General features: G+C 45.2%; 1 protein-coding gene across 1 annotated transcript; it reads left to right on the top strand.

The window, feature by feature from the left end:
* Positions 1-3,692: 3,692 nt before the first annotated feature.
* RAB39B (RAB39B, member RAS oncogene family) lies at positions 3,693-18,827 on the top strand. Its single transcript, XM_006136224.5, has 2 exons — positions 3,693-5,059; positions 13,719-18,827. The coding sequence occupies exons 1-2, from the start codon at positions 4,845-4,847 to the stop codon at positions 14,143-14,145; spliced, it is 642 nt and encodes a 213-aa protein (XP_006136286.2). The 5' UTR covers positions 3,693-4,844; the 3' UTR covers positions 14,146-18,827.
* The last annotated feature ends 1,284 nt before the right edge of the window (positions 18,828-20,111 follow it).

The following is a 20,111-nucleotide window of genomic DNA, read 5'->3' as shown; positions in this document are numbered from 1 at the left end:
AGGAGAGAGGCGAGGGAGGTGTTAGATGAAGGGATGAGGAGGGGTAGCTCACATGAGCAGAGTGGGGCTACTGGAGGAGTGGACACAGGGGAGAGAGAAGGGCTGGTGGAGGAGGGGCAGGTCTCAGGAAGGCTGAGGGCAGTGAGAAGGGCAGGAGTCAGGACAGCAGAGGAGGGTGAGGGGTTGGGGGGCAGCAGGCACCAGGGGAGTTGATGGAGCAAGGGGAGGAGACATGGCAGCAGAGGGGAAAGGTAGATATTTATTAATAACTTGGGTGCCACAATGGCACATCCAAACAAGCCACATGAATTCAGTACTGGTGCACAACACAAAATTAATTCTACTCATGGGAGGAAACTCTTAGAGGGAATACTCCCCCCCCCCCAGCCTCTCCACCCCCGCATTGATGTCACACACATTGGATTAATGCAATTGCAGGATAGTTGCATGGGGGGGGGGCAAACTAATCCCTATTGGTAGGAGGATGGTGGGAAAAGTCCTTGGGTCGGGGGTCACATTTTTACTTTTGATCGTGTGCCCATCTTGCCTAGAGAGGCTTACCTCCAGGGGCGTGGCTAATGGGGGTCAGGAGCGTGGTTAACAGGGGTCAGGAGTGTGGCTAATGGGGGGGGGCATCAAAGTGCATTTTAAAAAAATTCTTTGGGTGCACACCCTAATGAAATGTGCTGCACATGCCTATGGTGACTACATGGTAAGCCACATCATCCCAGCAGAGGGGCCTTGAACCTAGGTGACATTACATAACTGTTCAGCTCTTCCAGAATGGGATGTTCCCTGTGAGGGTTAACTGTCAGCCCAATTCCAAGTCAAATGTGAGCTGGTCTTTTGTATGTCCTTTGATTTCAGTGGGCTGCCAGGGCAAAAGTGAAGGCAGACATTGACCCTTGTTTGCCAATGGGCTAAACTGGTTTTACAAACATGACCTGAGGCCACTTTCAAAGCTGGCAAGAGGCTTTACAAACTTGTGTTAAAGAGTTTGTTTTTGTGGGACACAAAGGGCGCTAGCTGGGAACCCGGACTCTCATTGGCTACTAGCCCTTTGTCAAATGTTTCTCCAGGTGTACTGAGGTGAATGGTGCCTCAGGACAGCTTAAATCTTTCCACCACAGGCTGAACTATACAGGTCACAAATCTTCCACCAACCTATAGAACAGAATGTTTTAAAAACAATCCTTCAGCACTGTCATTACTGCAATGGGAAAGCATCCTTAAGAGTTTTTTTTTAATCCACAGATCATTGATACACTAGATGGCATTGCTAAGATCTCTCTGAACCATGTACTTGCTCTCTCTGCTGATTACTGACCTGCTGCTAGTTAGCTCATCTGAGTATGTACTTTGCATTATATATAGGCTATGGGGGTTGGGACATCACATTTATCACTTTTTAAAATTGATATTTATAAATTAATATTTATACATTTAAATTTTTAAAATTGCATAAAATGTCTCCCGTTGTCTTCTGATTTCTCAGCTGCTATTAATTAACGTCTGGGCTGCCTTGTCTTGCCATTTATAGTTGTTCATTTCCATGTGTCCAAGGGAAATAAAAATACAGCTATTTCCTGTGACCTTGCTGGTTTGTCTGGTGGAAATAAAGGCCCGGCTGCTCAGGGAATGCCTTAGGATTCTCTCCCACCATGTTAAAGACTCAATGCAGCTCAGTGGTCAGACTACGTGCTCAGCCCTGGCTCACACACCTAGCCCTTTTGCAGTCATCTACCCATGATACCGGTTCTGGGGACTCTTTGTTAGCTTCACCCACTCTCACACCTGTTCCGCTTTCTGGATGTGGGAACCCATTAGTGGAGCATCTTTCCAGTCACTTTCCGTGATGCCACTTCCTCCTTCTTCATAACCCTCTAGGTACATTTCTTTTTTACAGGAAGTAGGTTACTACAGGTACCTCGCTAGCAACTCTGGAGCTGAGTAACCCAGTGGTTTTATTATTGTAACCCTTGCCCTAATTTGCCCCTTCTCTTTTGTTTGCCATGTCCTTCAGCTGCTGTGTGCTAGGAATCCTGTAAGGACCCAGGCAAGGTCTTTATCTTTTAGGAATGCTTGAAAGTGGCTATTTCATGCTGAAGTGCTATAAAATAATGACTAATAATAATTGTAGGCTACAGCACTAGAGTCACCATCCTTCTGCAAAAACCAAATGAAAAATATGCATGGGGGTGTATGTGTAAAAACAGTAATAATAAACTGCAAGACCTGTTGTGAGGCTTAATTCATGTTTGCAAAATGCTTTGAAGGTTTTGGATGGAATACAGTTGATATGCATACAAAATTACTATTAATGTAAAGCTAACTTTGATTAATGGTTTTAATATCACTCTGTTGCCCCATTTCTGTAGCTACTTGAACCATCCTTTTTCCCTATTCCCAAGATATTATTGAAACAAGAACTTCCTGGTTAAATATTTTAAATTAATAAATTATATTTTAAAGTCCATTAAAATACCTTCACGTTTTTCACAGGAATAAGCACAAATAAGTATCCTGGAAAAATTCCAACTTAAGAAATTCACTTTTGCTGCCTAAATACATGCCTTTACAATGTCACCTGAATACAGTTGTTCTCAAGGTATCACTTAGTATCAGGTTAGAGAATTTTGGAGGGAAAAAGGCAAAAATGCCCCTTTTTCTTCATCAAAACTATTCACCAATTGTCCACACTTTCAAAATTTTAATTTTTCGTGATTTGCTATTAACCAAGTTCTAGCAACATTTTTGTCATTTTCAGGATACTTTTTTCCATTTTACAGGGTTCAGTCATGCTCAGTGTGCTGCTGTACTAGGTGCTGTACAAACACTGGACACTAAAGACAGTCTTTATGCTGATTTTATAATCAAATCGTCCTGTCCTACATGGTTTTGGTGCATGATGCACCTATGTGGTGTTAAAAAGCTGCCATGTACCACCCCTGAAAAGGCTGCATTGCAAGTGATGGGTGAATCTGCTTCTAAACGTATAATATGGTGTTTGCTTCTTCTGCATGAAATGACATATACAATGTAAGACACTTGTTTCTGTGGCTTTGTTTCGACAGCACTAAGCAGTCTGATGGTGCTCAAAACATCATTGTTTATTGCTTCACTCTGCTCAGCACGGTGTAAAAGACGGGAATACTCATTCAAAATATTGCTAAAAATAGAAGGGGTTAAATTTAATCAATTAGTTGGCTAAGTTTTGTGATACTTAAATAACCAGTTGTTCATATGTTTTTCATTGGCTGCTTGTTTTAAGGGTGAATATTTGCAACGATATACCAGTGTAGCTATTTTGTTTCAAGTACAATGTGTTCCATTATCCATCTAGTTAAAAGCATCATTATCTAGATGGTGAGCTCTTTTGGGGTTAGGGACTGTCTTCTACATATGAAGACAGCACCTATCATATTATGGGTATTCCCAAAATAGAAATAATAAATCATGATAATATTAGGTGTTCACTGCTGGCATTTCTAGATGGTTGAGCCTTGCACAATGTGCCATCCCATTTTACCAAGTTGATATGTTTGCTAATTTCCTTTGTCTTCAGCTAAACTATGGCGCTTTGTTGTGTTAATTTTTTGGCCAGTAGCTTCTTTTCTAATCAATATGGTAGAGTAAGGCAGAAGGAAGTTGCTCTCCTATCCTGCGGATTACAGTAGCTGCTGATGCCAATGATGAGTCAGAGTGTTTGGTGCTGATGTTGCTGCCATTTCATCAGCTCTGTGATCCCCAGCATCCCTTATTCACCAGCTCTCCATCTTTACAACCCTGGGCATCTCTGCGACTAAAGTCCATGCTGCAGGAAGGGCAGCACTTCTGTCTGCAGGGAAAGGAAACCTCTTCTCCGAAGCTAGCCAGGTGCCCTTGAGGACTAACCCCTCTCTGCTTGGAGACAGAATAACGGAACCTAGGAAGCCTTCTAGCATTGGGTTGTTGCTGTTGTTTTCAGTCAAAATCGGATCCCCTGAGCCTGGAGGCTTAGATCTTCGCGAGGTGGGTTCTGTTTTGGTGAGGGGGGCGGATCAGAGCGCTTTCTTGGAACCCTTCGTTGCTGACCTGGACGTAGGCGGCGGAGTTTTAGCTCTAGATCTTTGTACTGACACAACGTGAAAAAGGCTGGAGCCCTCGAAGGGGAGCCGGCCCTGCCAGCCAACCCCGCGCCTGCTTTTGTAAACAGCCGGCCATCGCTAAGCTCGTTCCCATGACAGACAAAAGCCTTCCCCCGCCATTGCAAAAGGAAATACGGATCAGTGGCCAAAAAATGCCCGTCGCATCCTGATCACAACGCAAAACAACCAGCGGGCGCGGAGAGAAATCTGGGCTGGTGCGGGGCCACATGGAGCCCATCTGACCTTTGCATTGCCGGCAGAGGCAGCTTGCGGCTGTGGGGCAGAAGCGGGGGCAGCGAGACCCCCGCGAAGCTTTCCCTGGAGCCAGAGGACATGACCCGGGAGGCGAAGGTAGATGCCAGGCGCCCTGAAGGCTCCTCCGCCAGCCAGCGGCCACGCAGACCTGCCCTTGTGGGGCTGGCACTTGTCGCCTGAAGAGCCCTAGCGGCTGCGGCGAGCCCGGCGCCCGCGGGTGGGCAGTGTCCCCACAGCGCCCTCTGCCGGGGGCCTGCACGTCTGGCTGCAGGACTGTGAGCCGCACCGCGGGGCACCTGCTGGCCGCGGGAGCCTCCCCGACACCCGCTCCCGGCTCGGCATGGGCGGCGCGCAGCTGGCCTCTCGCTAGCGCTGTGCCCGGGCAGGCTGCGAGCCAAGCCGGCGAGGCCCGGGCTAACCCAGCCCCCTCCAGCGAGGCCAGAGCCGGGCGCAGGGGGCAGCATGGAAGCGATCTGGCTCTATCAGTTCCGCCTGATCGTCATCGGGGACTCCACCGTGGGCAAATCCTGCCTGATCCGCCGCTTCACCGAGGGGCGCTTCGCCCAGGTCTCGGACCCCACGGTGGGCGTGGATTTCTTCTCCCGGCTGGTGGAGATTGAGCCGGGGAAACGGATCAAGCTGCAGATTTGGGACACGGCCGGGCAGGAGCGATTCAGGTGAGAGCCGGGGCAGGGGCGGCTTTACGGCTGTAGCTCCGCTTGCTCCGGGAAGCGAGCTCGCCCGGGCTCTTTCGAGTTCACAGACCTGCTGCTGGAGGAGGGCGAGGTGAGGGGGGCGCCTAGTCTGGGAGCAAAGCCCCTGTGCAGGCAGCGCCCTCTAGTAGCAGCGCCCGCAGCCCGTTCTCCCTCTCTCCTTGCATCTGTGGAGTGGGCTCCAGGCCAGGGAACCATAAATGTGTCAGTCTTTAAGGTGCCCCAGGACTCCTGGTTATTTTGGCTGAACCAGACTAGCCAGGCGGCCGTTTTGACCCTCATCCCTTGTAATCCTAGGCGGCCTTGGGCAAGCATCCGCCCTGGCGCAGGGAAGGAAACAAGCCAAACCCTTGCTAGAGCAAAGCTAACCTGACAGGGGCTCTCAGCAGGCCTGCCCCAGAACAGGCCCTAATACACTGCAACCCTCTGACACCTGGCCCTTAGCTTGGCCGGAGATGGGAGCTGGCTTTTAAAATGTGCTAGGTGGAGAGAATCTGTCTTTCCGCCCTTGGGAGGGATGCTGGCCAGCCTAGACTGGATGAAATTAGCTAGCCGCCTTTCTCCCTTTTTCTGTGATGCCTTTGCCTTTTGTACAAAGAACTAGGCAGGGTTCCATTCAGTGAGCCTGCTGTGGCTTTTGATGCAGCAGAACAATAAATTCAAGCCTCAGAGGGGGAGTGAATGAAGTCTAAAGAGTCAGGACAATTCTGATTAGACAAATCATCATTGTTAATAAGGTTGTGAAATCAGGCACTTGGAAGCCAAGAAATGCACAGTTAATGCTGCTGGCTTGGGCTTGTGCATTGAAATATGATCACTCCAGGTCATTATGAATTATTTCTCCACTGATGCTCTTTTATGTAAGAGGGAATTTCTAAACAGGCTTTTGCGTAGCAAGATGTAGTACCATCCCTACAATCCTCAGACTGGATTTTTAAAGATCCGTGCTCCTGAGCAAGCCAAAATTATAAATTGCAACATGGAGACTGAGATGTAGTTCCATTTTAGAGCCAATTTGGCTTGCTTTGTTCATGTCTAAGTCCTGTTGAAATCAATGGCATAAAGATTTTGTCTTTAACTTTCTGCTAAGCCCACAAAGATGTAGTAGGCAAAATCCACATTCTGAGCATGTATTAACGGTTGCCCAAGTTATACAGAAACACACAGCCTGTCTCTGCAGCGGAGGATGAATGAAAGATTTTGAAACATAACAAGGCTTGTTTGCCTCCCACTGGCCCAAATGAAAATAAATCAAAACTGAACTCTGCATGTGGGAGCAGAAATAAATGTTCACCAAGTGCAGAAAGCCAAGGCAAATTCACTGCAATTTGCTAGTCACATAAAAAAATGTAGGGTATGCAGGAACATGAAGGAAGAGCATGTAACAGACTGGTGAAAAGAAATAGCAGCCAAGTGTTCAAACTGGGCTGCCTAAAATTAGGTTCCTAGGATCATAAATGAGGCATCTAAATATGGAAACTTGATTGTCAAAAGTGTAGCAGCTTTCACTCAAGTCTATTGACTGTGGGTTGGAGATAAAGGATTTAGACTGACTGTGACGAAATGCTGTCTTCCTACATACAGGTACTGCTGTAGTGTGTGTGTGTCAGCCTGCAGCAGTGAATACTGAATGGGGACTAGTCATTTAAGAGGCTAATTGGTAGCAAACTTGACTTCATTAGCAAAGAAAAGGAGTATATGGGGGCGGGGGCTATCCAGGGGATTCACTGCAGCACCATCTGGTAAATTGCAGCCATGTGATGATTGTATTTATCATACCTCTTTCACCCACGCTCTGCTCACTCAGCCATCTCCCAAGTGGCCACTTCCATCATTCCAAACCTTGGAGCAGCTTCAAAAAGCTGCCATTTTTTTATTAGTCTGATCCAGAATGTTTCAGTAGCTGAATCTCTCCCTCGTATGACAGTGGCTGTGACCCAGGATGGACAATACTCAGACCTTAGCTGGTGACATATGTGAGGTCTGATTATTTTGCATCCATTCAGGGCTAGAAACACCAGATTTATACCATTGGGAGAGGGCAGTTACCAGTGTTCATTTGCTACCGGCTCTATCGTTAGAGCTTGGAATTTAAAGGTTACCCGTTAAGGACTTTTTTAAAGAATGAGTTTAAGCTAGCACTCCCCACCACTCCTCATCTCCCCTCATGTTTTGTGCTGCATAAAGATGGCTTGAAAGGTTTTTCAGCTACGATATTTTTTCCTTGCTTTAAAGTCTAAAAATATTGTGGCTGCTTACCCCTGGTTTGGCCAGCTGACCTCTCATAGGGTCACAGATCATATGGAAGGGAAGCCCTCTTACCTTTCTTGAAAGAGTAGGGTAGGTGTGTGTGTGGGGGGGGAAGGGTTCAGTTTAAGCAAGATGCCCTGTTTCCAAAAGTGTTCTTAGTCATTGGCATTAAGCAATACGAAACCAAAAGGAAGCATTTTAAACAGTCGGACAAAAATCACTTTCCCTTCCCTTTGCTCATCTTTCAGGCTTGGGTGCTGTTATCATTTCCCTGATTAAGAATCAGGCTGTGTTATTACTAGGATGAAGAAAAAGTGTTCTCCTGTCCCCAGAGTCTTGTCAGGAGGACAAAGAGACAAAGACCTGAATTTCTAATATAAAACGCACCAGAAAAAAAAATCAATATTAAAAACAACCCACTGAACTCCCTGTTCCAGGTCATCTTTGTATGGCATCAAGAATTAAACAGACAGAAGTCCTTTTTTTGCTCCTCTACAGGTCTCTTCTTTAAAACAGTGATGTGCTTTTATATGAGAGAGGTCCTTTTTACAGTATTGTGGCGATTTCTACAATCTATTAGCTCTAATCTCTTTTCCCTTTGAGGGACACAGGCCTTTCAGACTTGAGTATGAAAGCTAGTACCAGTGAATGATGCTAGCACCCTGGTGAAGGGCCAGACTGCAGTAGCACCCAAACTTTCTTCATAGGTTGAATCGCTTCTGAAGAGTGATGCCCTGTTGACGCCCTCCTGCCCAGCCCTGGCTTCCAGGTCTTCCCTACATTGTTTGCTTAAATGGGTAGTGAACACAGGGGAAAATAAGCTCACTTTGCTCTCATGATTGTGTCTGAGGAGTTACTGGCCTCCTGTTTTGTAGCTGTGCTATTTTTTGGATTAGGGTTAGAGCTATTTCCACAACCTGGACAGCTCTGCCAGGCCCAGGGTATGACCTCAATTATTCTGATACAAAACAGGAGCAACTCCACTTTATCCAGTGGCTCAGTCAAAGTGAAGTGTGTGCTGAGTGCTTTGCTGAATCAGGGCCCAAAATGACATGGGCTGTGGGAGAGCACTGAGTCAAGTTGGCTGCTTGGAAAGCATTATGGGGCCATCTTTCAGGACCCGCACTACGCTGTGGAGAATGGTCTTACCCTGCGTGGACCTGGCTGGTTTGCTGTCCCAAATGGTTGTAATTCCATGTCTTCTTCCCTTGAATGTCCTCGTGAAGGCCAATTGATTGTGTAATGCTAACAAGAATAAAAGACTTTACAACCTGTGTTATGTGAAGAGTAATGTGCCCACCAGCAGCCCAGCTGCCTATTTCCATCAGGCAACCTTTTAGCCACTTGCAAGAGAATGGAAAAATTCAAACAGCGATAGACTCCAGCTGAGAGTCTCCTACCCAGAATAGTTATAGAAATGTAGCTGTGTTAGTCTGGTGTAGCTGAAACAAAATACAGGACTATGTAGCACTTTAAAGACTAACAAGATGGTTTATTAGGTGATGAGCTTTTGTGGGCCAGACGCACTTCCTCAGATCAAATAGTGGAAGAAAATTGTCACAACCATATATACCAAAGGATACAATTGAAAAAAATGAACACATATGAAAAGGACAAATCAAATTTCAGAACAGAAGGGGGATGGGGAGGATGAAAGGTAAATGTCTGTGAGCTAGCGATATTAGAGGTGATAATTGGGGAAGCTATCTTTGTAATGGGTAAAGTAATTAGAGTCTTTGTTCAAACCTAAGCGTAAAGTGTTGAATTTGAGCATGAATGACAGTTCAGAGGATTCTCTTTCAAGACTATTCTTGAAAGGCTTTTGAAGCAGGATGCAGGTTTCTTGCCATTTCAACCAGAAAGGACATTGTCTCAATGACTTAATTACCTGCATCCTGCTTCAAAAGCCTTTCAAGAATACTCTTGAAAGAGAATCTTCTGAACTGTCATTCATGCTCAAATTCAACACTTTACGCTTAGGTTTGAACAAAGACTCTAATTACCTTACCCATTACAAAGATAGCTTCCCCAATTATCACCTCTAATATCATTAGCTCACAGACATTTACCTTTCCGCCTCCCCATCCCCCTTCTGTTCTGAAATTTGATTTGTCCTTTTCATATGTGTTCATTTTTTTCAATTGTATCCTTTGGTATATATGGTTGTGACAATTTTCTTCCACTATTTGATCTGAGGAAGTGCGTCTGGCCCACAAAAGCTCATCACCTAATAAACCATCTTGTTAGTCTTTAAAGTGCTACATAGTCCTGGTTTTTGTTTCAGCTACCCAGAATAGGCAGAGAAGCTAATCAAGTTTCAGAATCAGTTGGCCAAATTAAGACCTGGGTTCCAAATGGGTGGAACAGCGGTAACTGTAAATGGGCTAGAATAAAGGGACAAGTAGCTAAGTGGTGTAATTTGCCCCCATTTAGCATTCAAGGTGGGAGGGGTCAGTCTTTCCACACCTATCAAGAGGCTTTGCTGTAGTTAAGAGTTATAACTGCCTTAGCTCAGAACCAGAACAACCATGAACAATTCCATCTTTCCTGTGTCCAGCTTGGCCCTTTGAGTTGGGACATGTGATCAGCGGACAATGGCCCTCTCCTGGGGGCAGAGCTTCAAACGTCTGGGTTTTTGCATCACTGGACCCAGAGTTTTGTCTGCTCCTCCCCCTGAATATTCCCCAGGAAATTCACAACATACCTGTTGTCCCAGAAGCCCATTCTTGTCTGCCTCATTATTCAATATAGCCCTTTGATCATCCAGGCCCCCAATAATATTTAATCTTTGCATTAATACAATGGGCTCCAAAGACACAAACTTCATACAATAAAGTTTGCCGAGATAGGGGCAGGCAAGATACAGGCTGGATCCTGCCTTCAGGCTGCCCCACCAGCACCCTCAGACACAGAGCAGTCAGCCACTTCAGAGCAGCCCCACTCCACTTTAAGCAGATGGCTGCTCCTTGTGACTCTGCTCCAGGCGCCAGGGAGGGTGAGGCTTTGTGTGCTGCCCCCAATTCCCCAGCAAAATCTCTAAGCTCTTATTAGCTGGGTTTTGCTGGGAATCAGGGGCAGCGTGCGATAGGGATGTTTAACCTGTTAACCGATAAGCTGATGCTGGCAGCCCAGGGGGGCCAGGAGCCGGCAGTCTCACAGGGTCGAGAGCCAGCAGCTGGCAACCTCGTGGGGACTGGAGCCCCAGCAGCCCCAAGGGCTGGAAGCATCGGCAGCAGTTAACGGTGTAACTGATAGAATTTGTATCAATTACATGGTTAATACGTTTATTCATTTTTTACATCCCTAGTGCACAAAACCTCCCCCTCACTCAGAGCAGAGAGCCATAGGGAACCACCAGCCATTTTGAGCAGCCTGGGACTGTGGCAGGCAGGGAGCCTGCCTTGGTGTCCTATAGGACTACTGGTTGGGAGACGCCTAGGTAAGCACCTCCTGGCCAGAGCCTGACTCTGACACCCTAGCCCCTCCCCTTCATTTCCTGCCCCAAGCCACTGCCCAAACCCTATGCAACCCTCCCATCCTCCAGGTCAACTCCCTCCTAAACCTTGCACCCCCTCATGTACCTCTTCTCCAGGCCAAAATCCTGTCCTGCACCCATACCCCCTCCTGGATCCTGCACCCCCAAGCTCCTGTCCCAGATCATGACCCCCTCCTTCACCCAAACTCCCTCTCAGACCCTGTATCCTCTCCTGTACCCAAGCCCCCTTCTGCATCCAACTTCATTTCAGCCCCCCGCACCTTGTCTATAGAAAAGTACGGCCATGATCACTTACCAAAATCTTGGAGTGGACCCCCATTAAAAGTTATTGCCCATCCTTGTCCAAGGATATTGCAGGAAGTGCCCATGCACATCACATCTTTCCTGTTGCAACTGTCCCACTTTGTATAAAATATTTAGTCATGGGAGCCGGGGACTGGACCCTCGGGCTGCAGGGAGAATGCACCAACCCCATGGGTAGAGTCATTTGTCCTCTGGCCTAGAGACTATGTAAAGCATTTTATACAAAGTGAACAGCTACAACACAAAAGATCAAGTGAGCTCACCAAGAATACTCTTTCCGCCTTAGACAGACTGGGGATTTGCATTTCCACTTCCTAGGTAAATGCTCTAATCGCTCCATCCGCTTCAGCTGTGTTTTGTGCAGTCCTCTTCTGTCCTCAGTCTGGTAGGTGTGCTCTTCCACAGTCCCTACAGATGAAATAGGCATAGAAGCACATAGTTCGAGGCTCTCAACAGGGCTCAGAAACTGTCAGAACTTTGATGGATTTGCATATGCCTAAGACTTTGGCAGTGAAACCTTTTGTTCCCAGGACATCAGGTACCTTTAGGGTTAGGACCGGGGGGAGGGAGGAGACCGACAGACTTGCTGGCCCTGAGTAAGGTGGGCAGGCCAGCTCTGCACTCCCAGAAGGGGCGGGGCAGAAGGGGCGGGGCTGTGGCAGCCAGCCCTCAGTCTCTCCCTTGGCAGCCCTCAGATCCATCCGGAGCACACTGTATAGCGCTCCAGTGGCAATGTAAAGGGCCTGGAGCTCCAGACCCCACTGCTGGAAGCCCTGGGCCCTTTTCAATCACTGAGCCCCAGGGCAATTGCTCCCGTTGCCCCTCCTCTGTCGGGAGACTGAGATAGGGCAGCAATTGAACATGGAGTAGAGAGGCTACATTTTGAATTTGGGTGCCAAAGTGGCAGTTGGGAGCATCAACATTTCCATGACTTCATCCCCGTGAGTTCAAGTCTTACAACAAAAATCATACTGAACAAATAGGTCTGGTGCCAGCCTTTGGAAAAGATTGACATTTTTTACACCCCCCACCCCCGCCCCTCCCAAAAATAAAGCACAACATTGTCAGTGGAGTTTTTTTCCCATATTTTCAACCAGCAGTATTATTAAACTGTATCATCACTACCAAGCAATGATGTCCATCTCCAAGTTGCTTTAAGTAAGTGTTGCACCAGTGAGTGGTTTGAATGCCCCTTAGCAATGTGTTGGCTGTGATGCCTCTAACACAAGCCAATACAGCTAAGAGAATAAAAGTGTGCACCTGCATGCAGATGCCTCTGATTTTTCAGTGTTTGCAGATTACCACTCCCTTGCAAACCATTGAAAACTGGCCTCTTTGCCTTACAAAAAGCTATCACCTGCCAAAGGAGGGATGTTAAAGGTTAACCGGGTGATCAGTTAACTGGTAAGCTTATGCCTTACCAGCATGCTCGCCAGCTAACCCAGGGGTCTGCAACTTATGGCTCTCGAGACAAATATGGCTCAGTATGAAACCAAATATGGCTCTTTTGTCATTCCCAAAATACATGCAACTTTTTAAATTAAAATGAAAAATTCAGAATTTTAAAAACGCATAATTACTCATGTAACTTGAGTGTGTGTATGAACCTGAATTTGACCAATTGTGATGTAAACATCAAAGACATGTGTGAAAAGATGCAGCAGTAGAAGTCCCATTAAATAAAGTCTGTGTGTATAATGTTTCATGCATTCTATTATTATTAATCATATATTTTCAGTTATGCAAATAGTTATTCTGATACGGCTCTTTGTTGACCACTTGTTCTGAATTTTGATGTAGTTTGGCTCTTTGGTTTGAAAAGGTTGCCGACCCCTGAGATAACTGGTGTCTCCCCCACCACAGCCACCTAGCCAACAGGGCCACGGCAGGTAGCAGGCCCAGAGCAGCCCCCGTCACCCTGTGGCCAGGGAAGGAGTAGCCCTCACCGCCTGCAGCTGGTGGTTAATCAGTTAAACAAATCATATAACCAGTTAACTATTCTGGGCAGTTTTTACATCCTCGCTGCCAAGTGGTTGGTAATAAGAAGACCCCTTTTAGGGAAGGTGCACAGTGTATGGTATAGTATCTCTAACCAGGAAGTGACTTGATCATGGTATAGCTAGGGAAGAGATTTCTGAGACTGCAGACAAAGGCACCGCATGATCCAATGACTGAAAGATGAAGGTAAATAAACTCAAAGTAGCAACAAGACAGTAATTTTTAACAGTGAGGGTGACTAACCACTGATACGATCTCTCTAAGAAGATGGTGTATTCTCCATCATTTGAAATCTTTAAGTCAAGACTGGCTGTCTTTCTAAAAAAGATGCTGTAACTCAATCAGAAGTTATGGGCTTGAAACATAAATTCGTGGGTGGAATTTGTGGGGCTGTTATGCAGGAGGTGAGACTACATGCCTGTTAATCTTGAAGCCTAACTGTGCTAACAAATAGCTGGTCAGAAATATTCTGGAAAATGAAAATTTGAACCACCACCAAAAGGACAAAACCTTTCTTTAAAATGTCAACTTCTAACATGGTCTTCACTTTCTTGTTGTTGGGGGCTTCTCTTTCAGATCAATCACCAGAGCCTACTACAGAAACTCGGTAGGCGGGCTCCTCTTATTTGACATTACAAACCGCAGGTCCTTCCAGAACGTCCACGAGTGGCTAGAAGAGACAAAGGTGCATGTCCAGCCATACCAGATTGTCTTTGTTTTGGTAGGTCACAAATGCGACCTTGACACACAGCGGCAAGTCACTAGACACGAGGCTGAGAAACTGGCTGCTGCATATGGTATGAAGTACATTGAGACATCAGCTCGGGATGCTATTAATGTGGAGAAGGCCTTCACTGACCTGACTCGAGATATATATGAGCTTGTTAAAAGGGGGGAAATTTCGATCCAGGAGGGCTGGGAAGGGGTAAAGAGTGGGTTTGTACCAAACGTAGTGCATTCTTCAGAAGAAGTGGTGAAATCAGATAGGAGATGCTTGTGCTAATCACTTCTAATGAAAAAAGCTATAATGAACTCTACTAATCAAACATACTCCACTAAGTGAACTCAGTGTGACAGAAAGGGACTGTAACACTAGCATGGTGAATGGCCTCACACATTATTATGGACACCAGAGGAACAAAACCAGGAAAAAATGGTCAGTTCCAAATACTCTTTCAGGATTGGGAGGTGGCGGGGCTACAGACCTATGTGAGAATGAATGACGGTGCATGTTTTTGTGGTAGGAGACTGGAGGCATAAGAGCAAGAGAGGATCTGACTGAGCTGGTGCAGAACAGGGAATTTTCCATGTACTGTTTTTGTATGCCATGTGCTGAAGCCACTCTATGAATAGTCTATTAAAACGACACACAGGAAGGGAGAGAGAAAATCTTGGTTTGCATCCATTTATTTCCAGGAAGATTAGAATATAGTGCAGTTGCCATTCATGAATGTTACTTCCAGGCTTAACTCAAAAGAAAATATTTTACAGATGTGGCACACACGCTTTTGGGGCTTCATGTTCTTGTAACTTGTTAAAACATGGACAAAGACTATATAAGGTACTTTAAAAGGAAAATAACAGTTATGGTATTGATAATTAAAACTTAACTATCATCATCTCCCTGGAGAGGAGACTAACGGAGATTTAAGTGCTAAGTCCAGCAAGGCAGCTCCAATTATAATTATTGGATGGATTTATAAATACTTATCTATCTACATGACTGTAGTAGAAGTACCTCAACTATGCAGATTTCCAATATAATTAACAGATTAGGAGCATTAAGCTTTTTAAGTGTATCCTCACATCCAGTATCTCTCAGATGGGTCATGGCAGTCAATGAATGGAGAATGCAGGTATTTGTGTCTTACTGTCAGAAGTAGGGTGAATGATTGGCAGTGTTTCACTGTAAACTTACATTGCTCCTTGGGAAAAAAGGAAAGAACAAAAGAAAATTAACAAAGATTTACATCAAGAGCATCATACATGCCTGAAAGTGCTGTTTTCTTTTAAAGAACAAGGGAAAGAGCCGTTCACAGTACTGAAAGCAGTGGCTAGTGGCAGCATTCTCTTGCTTTTGTGTTGCTTTTTTTCATCTGGGAAACCAGGAAGAGGAAGGAGAGGTATAGAGCTAAAGTGTGTGGGAGGGTGAAAATGGAAGACGAGAGGAAGCATAGGAGAAAATGTCTTTTCTTTATTTGTTGGACCCATCTTGGGTAGAATATAAAGGGGCAGGTAGCTAAATTACAAAGGCTATAAATTATTGTCCATTTTCTGGGAATACCGCCTGCCATTTCAGCTTTGCTTTGTGTAAGAACTGTATTAACTATAGCTTTTGAAATGCCACAGGATAACAATGTGCCTGTGTTGTGCTGAGGAGGCTCAACATGTTAGCAAAACGTAATGTGACATTTATTCAAGTTTGCAAGCTTTACAAGTCAAACTGCTAATTTGGATCTGAAGGATTAAGAAAACCACAGAAGAGATCCAGCATTTGAATACAGGCTTCTGGTACTTCTAATTGTTCCTCTAAGGTACCATAGTCCATAAGAGCATGTTTTCCGACAAGCTGAATCTATTTCACTTCAGAGCCATTCTTGAATTATGTATCATTTGAGCCCAACTTTATTATAAAAACAACAAAAGCATTGCTTAGGAATAAAAGTTGTAAAAAATTTAAATGAGTAATATTTTACCTTTACATTTTCTAGAAAGAATTGCAATCCTTGCGGGTGAGAGGAAGCATGGTAGGCCAATGTGTATTCATAGGCTGCAAACAGATCCTGAGAATATTGAAATGGGGGTTGGCTGGGGGGAATGATGAAGCCTTTTACCAATGGTCAATTTCGATTAGGTCGTACAGTTTTCCATTTGCTGGTCTAACTCTAAGACTCCCATTCAACTCCACTGCAGTCCATGGAAGCCTTGCCAGCGATTTCCAGAGAAGGTGTGTGCATTATAAAACCTTTCTTGAATGGCCCAGTTTGGCATGGTTGGGTCTTGGCTCAGGAGGGACCTACAAAAATATGGGTATTGCAAGCTATCCCCCTGATAGTTTCCACCATCAGCAAGAATTAAAGGGCATTTGTAGAGCATGATGAATAACATGCAGCATTTACCCAACCAGACCAGAGCTATCAGTCTCTCACATTCACGAACAAGGACATATTTAAAAGGGTCCAATGTATTTATGTACCTTGTTCACTGAATGGAAAATATGCCAACCTACCATTTTAGACTTTAAAGTCTGAGCCAGCTCTATAAGTTCTCTCCAATTTTCTAATTTAAAAAGTCTGTCTTAAATGTAGAGATTTTGGAGTAGATGGGGTCTCATGTTTTCTGTATCACAAAAGACTTATGAGGCAGCATAGCAGGATGAAGAAAACGATTGAACTTTTCACAGCATTTACTTTTTTTAACAAAAGAAAATCTACATTTCATTTAGCTGGGTTGGGTTTTTAGTACTTTAATATAACATTTAGAAAAATCAAGATGCTTGTTCAGGCTTCGAGTAACCTTCAATTTTTATTGTAAGTATAGTTTTAAAAAGTTACAGTATGAGAAAAAAATCTGTACAGTCTGAAACTACTTTAAAATAATGAAACAAAAGGAAATGGTTATATTGAATAATAAAAGATCATTGTATACACCTGTTTTCTAATTCCTTGCTTTTTCTAGGCAGCTTATAAAAATAGATATTGTAATAAAGTCATGTGTGCAAGTCTGGGCTGCTTTTTCCCCCTCTAAAATGAAAATCCTTAGAGGCTATGATAAACATTCTTTTCTAATGACTGGTTTTAGTGCTTTGACTACTGCAGGAGGCATTGGAGAAATCAGACAGGTGTGTCATTCAAAAGATACATCCAGGAGGACAAAAGGAAAACAACAATTTTTGTGGCACAGGTCACAGATTAAAAATCTGCATGTTGGACTGGTATTTCTCAGAACTCCAGAATAAAGTATACTGTACACTTTTCCTTGCTTTCTGTTATGCACTGTAATGAAACGTGAAGAAAATGCTGTATTTAGCTATATGTGAATGAAACATGCTTGTATTTAGCAAAATTGTCAATGTGATTGTGAAATTCAAATCTTGTAAAGAAAAACGTGTGTTTTTTCCTTCCCTGCACTCCCATTCTTCATCAGTTAAGCCATCTAGTAACTGTACTTTACACAGCAACCAGGACTGAAAAATCCAGTACAAAATAATAAACAACATGCACTCTGTTTACAACCAATCTGCTATGCATTTTCTCTTATGATGCGTTCTTCAGTGATCACCATTTTTAAAAGGTGTTCATTGTCCTTGTGAAAAAGAGTCCTAGGAAAATCAATAGGGATCTTTCAAAAATCAATATCGCTCTCCAGGAATTATTCTAAAAACCAATGGATTTTTTAAAAAAATAATTCATGCATTCACAGCCAGTGAGAGTTGTAGCAGTTATCCAAAATAAAGCACCATAGGCCAAATCCTCAGCTGGTGTAGCTTGTCCTAGCTCCACTGGCTTTAGTGAAGCTAGAACACTTTTCACCATCTACCCCCATATAAAGCAAAGACAGCTTAAAAAATCATTTGAGAAGACTAACTATCTAGAATCTACAGTGTTTGATCATGTTTATCTAGCAAATCCTAGATAAAGAATGGTTTAAAAAAGCAGAATGACTAGCGGTTGGCTTTGTCTATAGGCTGTGTGCATGAGGCTATAGCCCACCAGTCAGAGACCCATTAGCCTGGAACAGGGAGCAGCTCAGAAATCTATTAGCAGGTCTAGATTTTGTGTCAAGTTTTCAATCGCTTTTTAGGGTGACCCTCAGAGAGTTTCCAGAGGCTCTTCGTGCTCATTATGCGTAAAACATATTCGCAGAATGGTGTGTTAGGTGTGGATACTGTTTGAGTTTATTGCTGATCCCTCTACTCTAAAACACTAGCTCTTAGTAGCTTTTCTGGCTTGTATACAGTTAGCTGGACTTCTTACTGGGCACAGTGAAGAAATACCATCACTTCCGTGAAACCATCCAAAAGAGAGCAGCTTTGTAACAGGCTGAAGGCAGAAATTCCCAGTGGGAGACTCATAATACTCCAGCATGGGTGCAGGGGAAGGAGACCAGTGAGGAACCTGCACTTGCCCTCGCCTCACTAGCAACATTCTTCATGTGGTTCCTTTACATTTTTGGGCAGCCTTTCTAGTCTGCTGCCGCATTCAATGGAGAGGACAGCAATGAGCCAAGCCTGAGCATGCTGCAGCTGGGCATCACTGGGGCAATAAGGCTAAGGAAACAACAAAGGAGAAAGAAAACAGCAGAATCCATCAGAGCGAATTAACTCTGGTCCCATGGCCAACATGCTTCCACGCGCTGTACGCATTTCTCTTGCATCCCTGAGCTCTTAAACCTGGAGGTAGGCAACTCATTCCTAATAGTTTAGCCAACAAATTTTGTCCCGTTGCTGCTAGTTAATTCAGCTGCCCCAACAGACAGGCTGTGAGTGCTGTGCACCAAATCCCTGCTGGTGATTCTTGGAAGATGGCTTGCAGGGGTGCTGCCTGGTACAAGTCACATTATGGGGCTAGTTCTGAGTGGACATTATATAACCTGCCTGGGAAGAGCAGGTGGGGGGAACAACAAGCTTCTCCTTTCTTCCCCCCAAGACTGTCACTTGCCAGGAGACAAGAAGCAAAGTGAGGCTAGGGGCTCCTAAGCTGCCGGCACCATTTAGAACCGTGATTCTCACAGTGTGGGGGCCATCTTGCAGGTAGTCCACAGGCTTGGCCTGCCCCTCCCCCTCAGCAGGGAGTGGGTGCTAACACTCCAGCTCCATGTCTCCCCCGGGCTAGATCTGACTGGGGGAAGGAAGTGGCTCCCAGTGCTGCTACTGTCCCTCCTCCCCCGTTGGGGGGAATGGCAGTGCAGGATACTTCTCACCTGCAGACTTCCCCTGCAGTTTCCATTGGCTGGGATTCCAGCCAATGGGAACAGTGTCTGGGAGAGGCATAGAGCCAGATAAGTTCTCCCTGTCCACCTCATGCCCAGAACATATAACCCCATTGCCCTCATACATCCTCCCTCCCTGTCTCCCCACCCTAGTCCTGCATCCAACCTCTCATCCAGACTCTCCCGCCAACCCCACCCTCAGTCTGCTCCTCCTTTGCACTCACACCCCACCCCTCTGCTTCTTGTCATCTTGGCTGGTGGTCTGTGGAAAGGTCTGTGTTGAGTGCAGGGAGCTGCAGGGCAAAAAGTTTGAGACCCACTGATTTAGAATCACATGCTCTTCTCCAGGATCACAGGCCACCACAACATTCCTGCTGCTGTGTCCCTGTCCTAGCACCACTGCTAACAGGGTCTCTCTGGCAAGTACAAGGGAGCCTGAGAAGAGAGAAGCAGAATTAGCCATCTAGTCTCCTGGTTTGACTGATAACTTTCAAACCCAGCTCAAAGAACTGCTGCCCCTGAACTAGAGAGCAAGCTGATCAGAAACATCCTGGTCCCATGGCACAGGCTGAAATCAGGAATAAGGGATCTTCCGGAAAAGGCTTTATTTTCCGAAAGATCCCGTCTAGACTGGCGCTTTTCTCCAGCAAAGCCCCGAGCTGGAAAAAAGCGGCAGCCATGTTCATGCAAATGCCACGGGGGATATTTAAATCCCCCGCAGCATTTGCAATTCTGACTTCTCATTAGCATCCCTTTTCCGGAAAAGGGTGCCAATGTAGACCCAGCCGCTGTGTCTGGACTACAAAGAAAAGTCAGAAAAAGATGCACAACTTGTGCATCTTTTTCCACTTTTCTTCTGAAAGAGGCTTTTCCAACATTTGGCCCATCTAGACTGGGCCAAATGTTGGGGGAGGGAGAAGGGGAGGAGTAGTCTCTTTCAGAACATCCCTTCTTCCTCATAGAACTAGGTTTACAAGGATACTGAAAAAACATGTCTGCTTTTCCAAATTTTTTCTTCAGAAAAGATGTGTTCCTTGG

The sequence above is a fragment of the Pelodiscus sinensis genome, chromosome 13, assembly GCF_052426305.1.
Source record: "Pelodiscus sinensis isolate ZL-2025 chromosome 13, ASM5242630v1, whole genome shotgun sequence".
Taxonomy (NCBI): domain Eukaryota; kingdom Metazoa; phylum Chordata; order Testudines; family Trionychidae; genus Pelodiscus; species Pelodiscus sinensis.
Note: the sequence above shows the minus strand (reverse complement) of the source record. Positions and strands in the feature narration are given on the sequence as shown.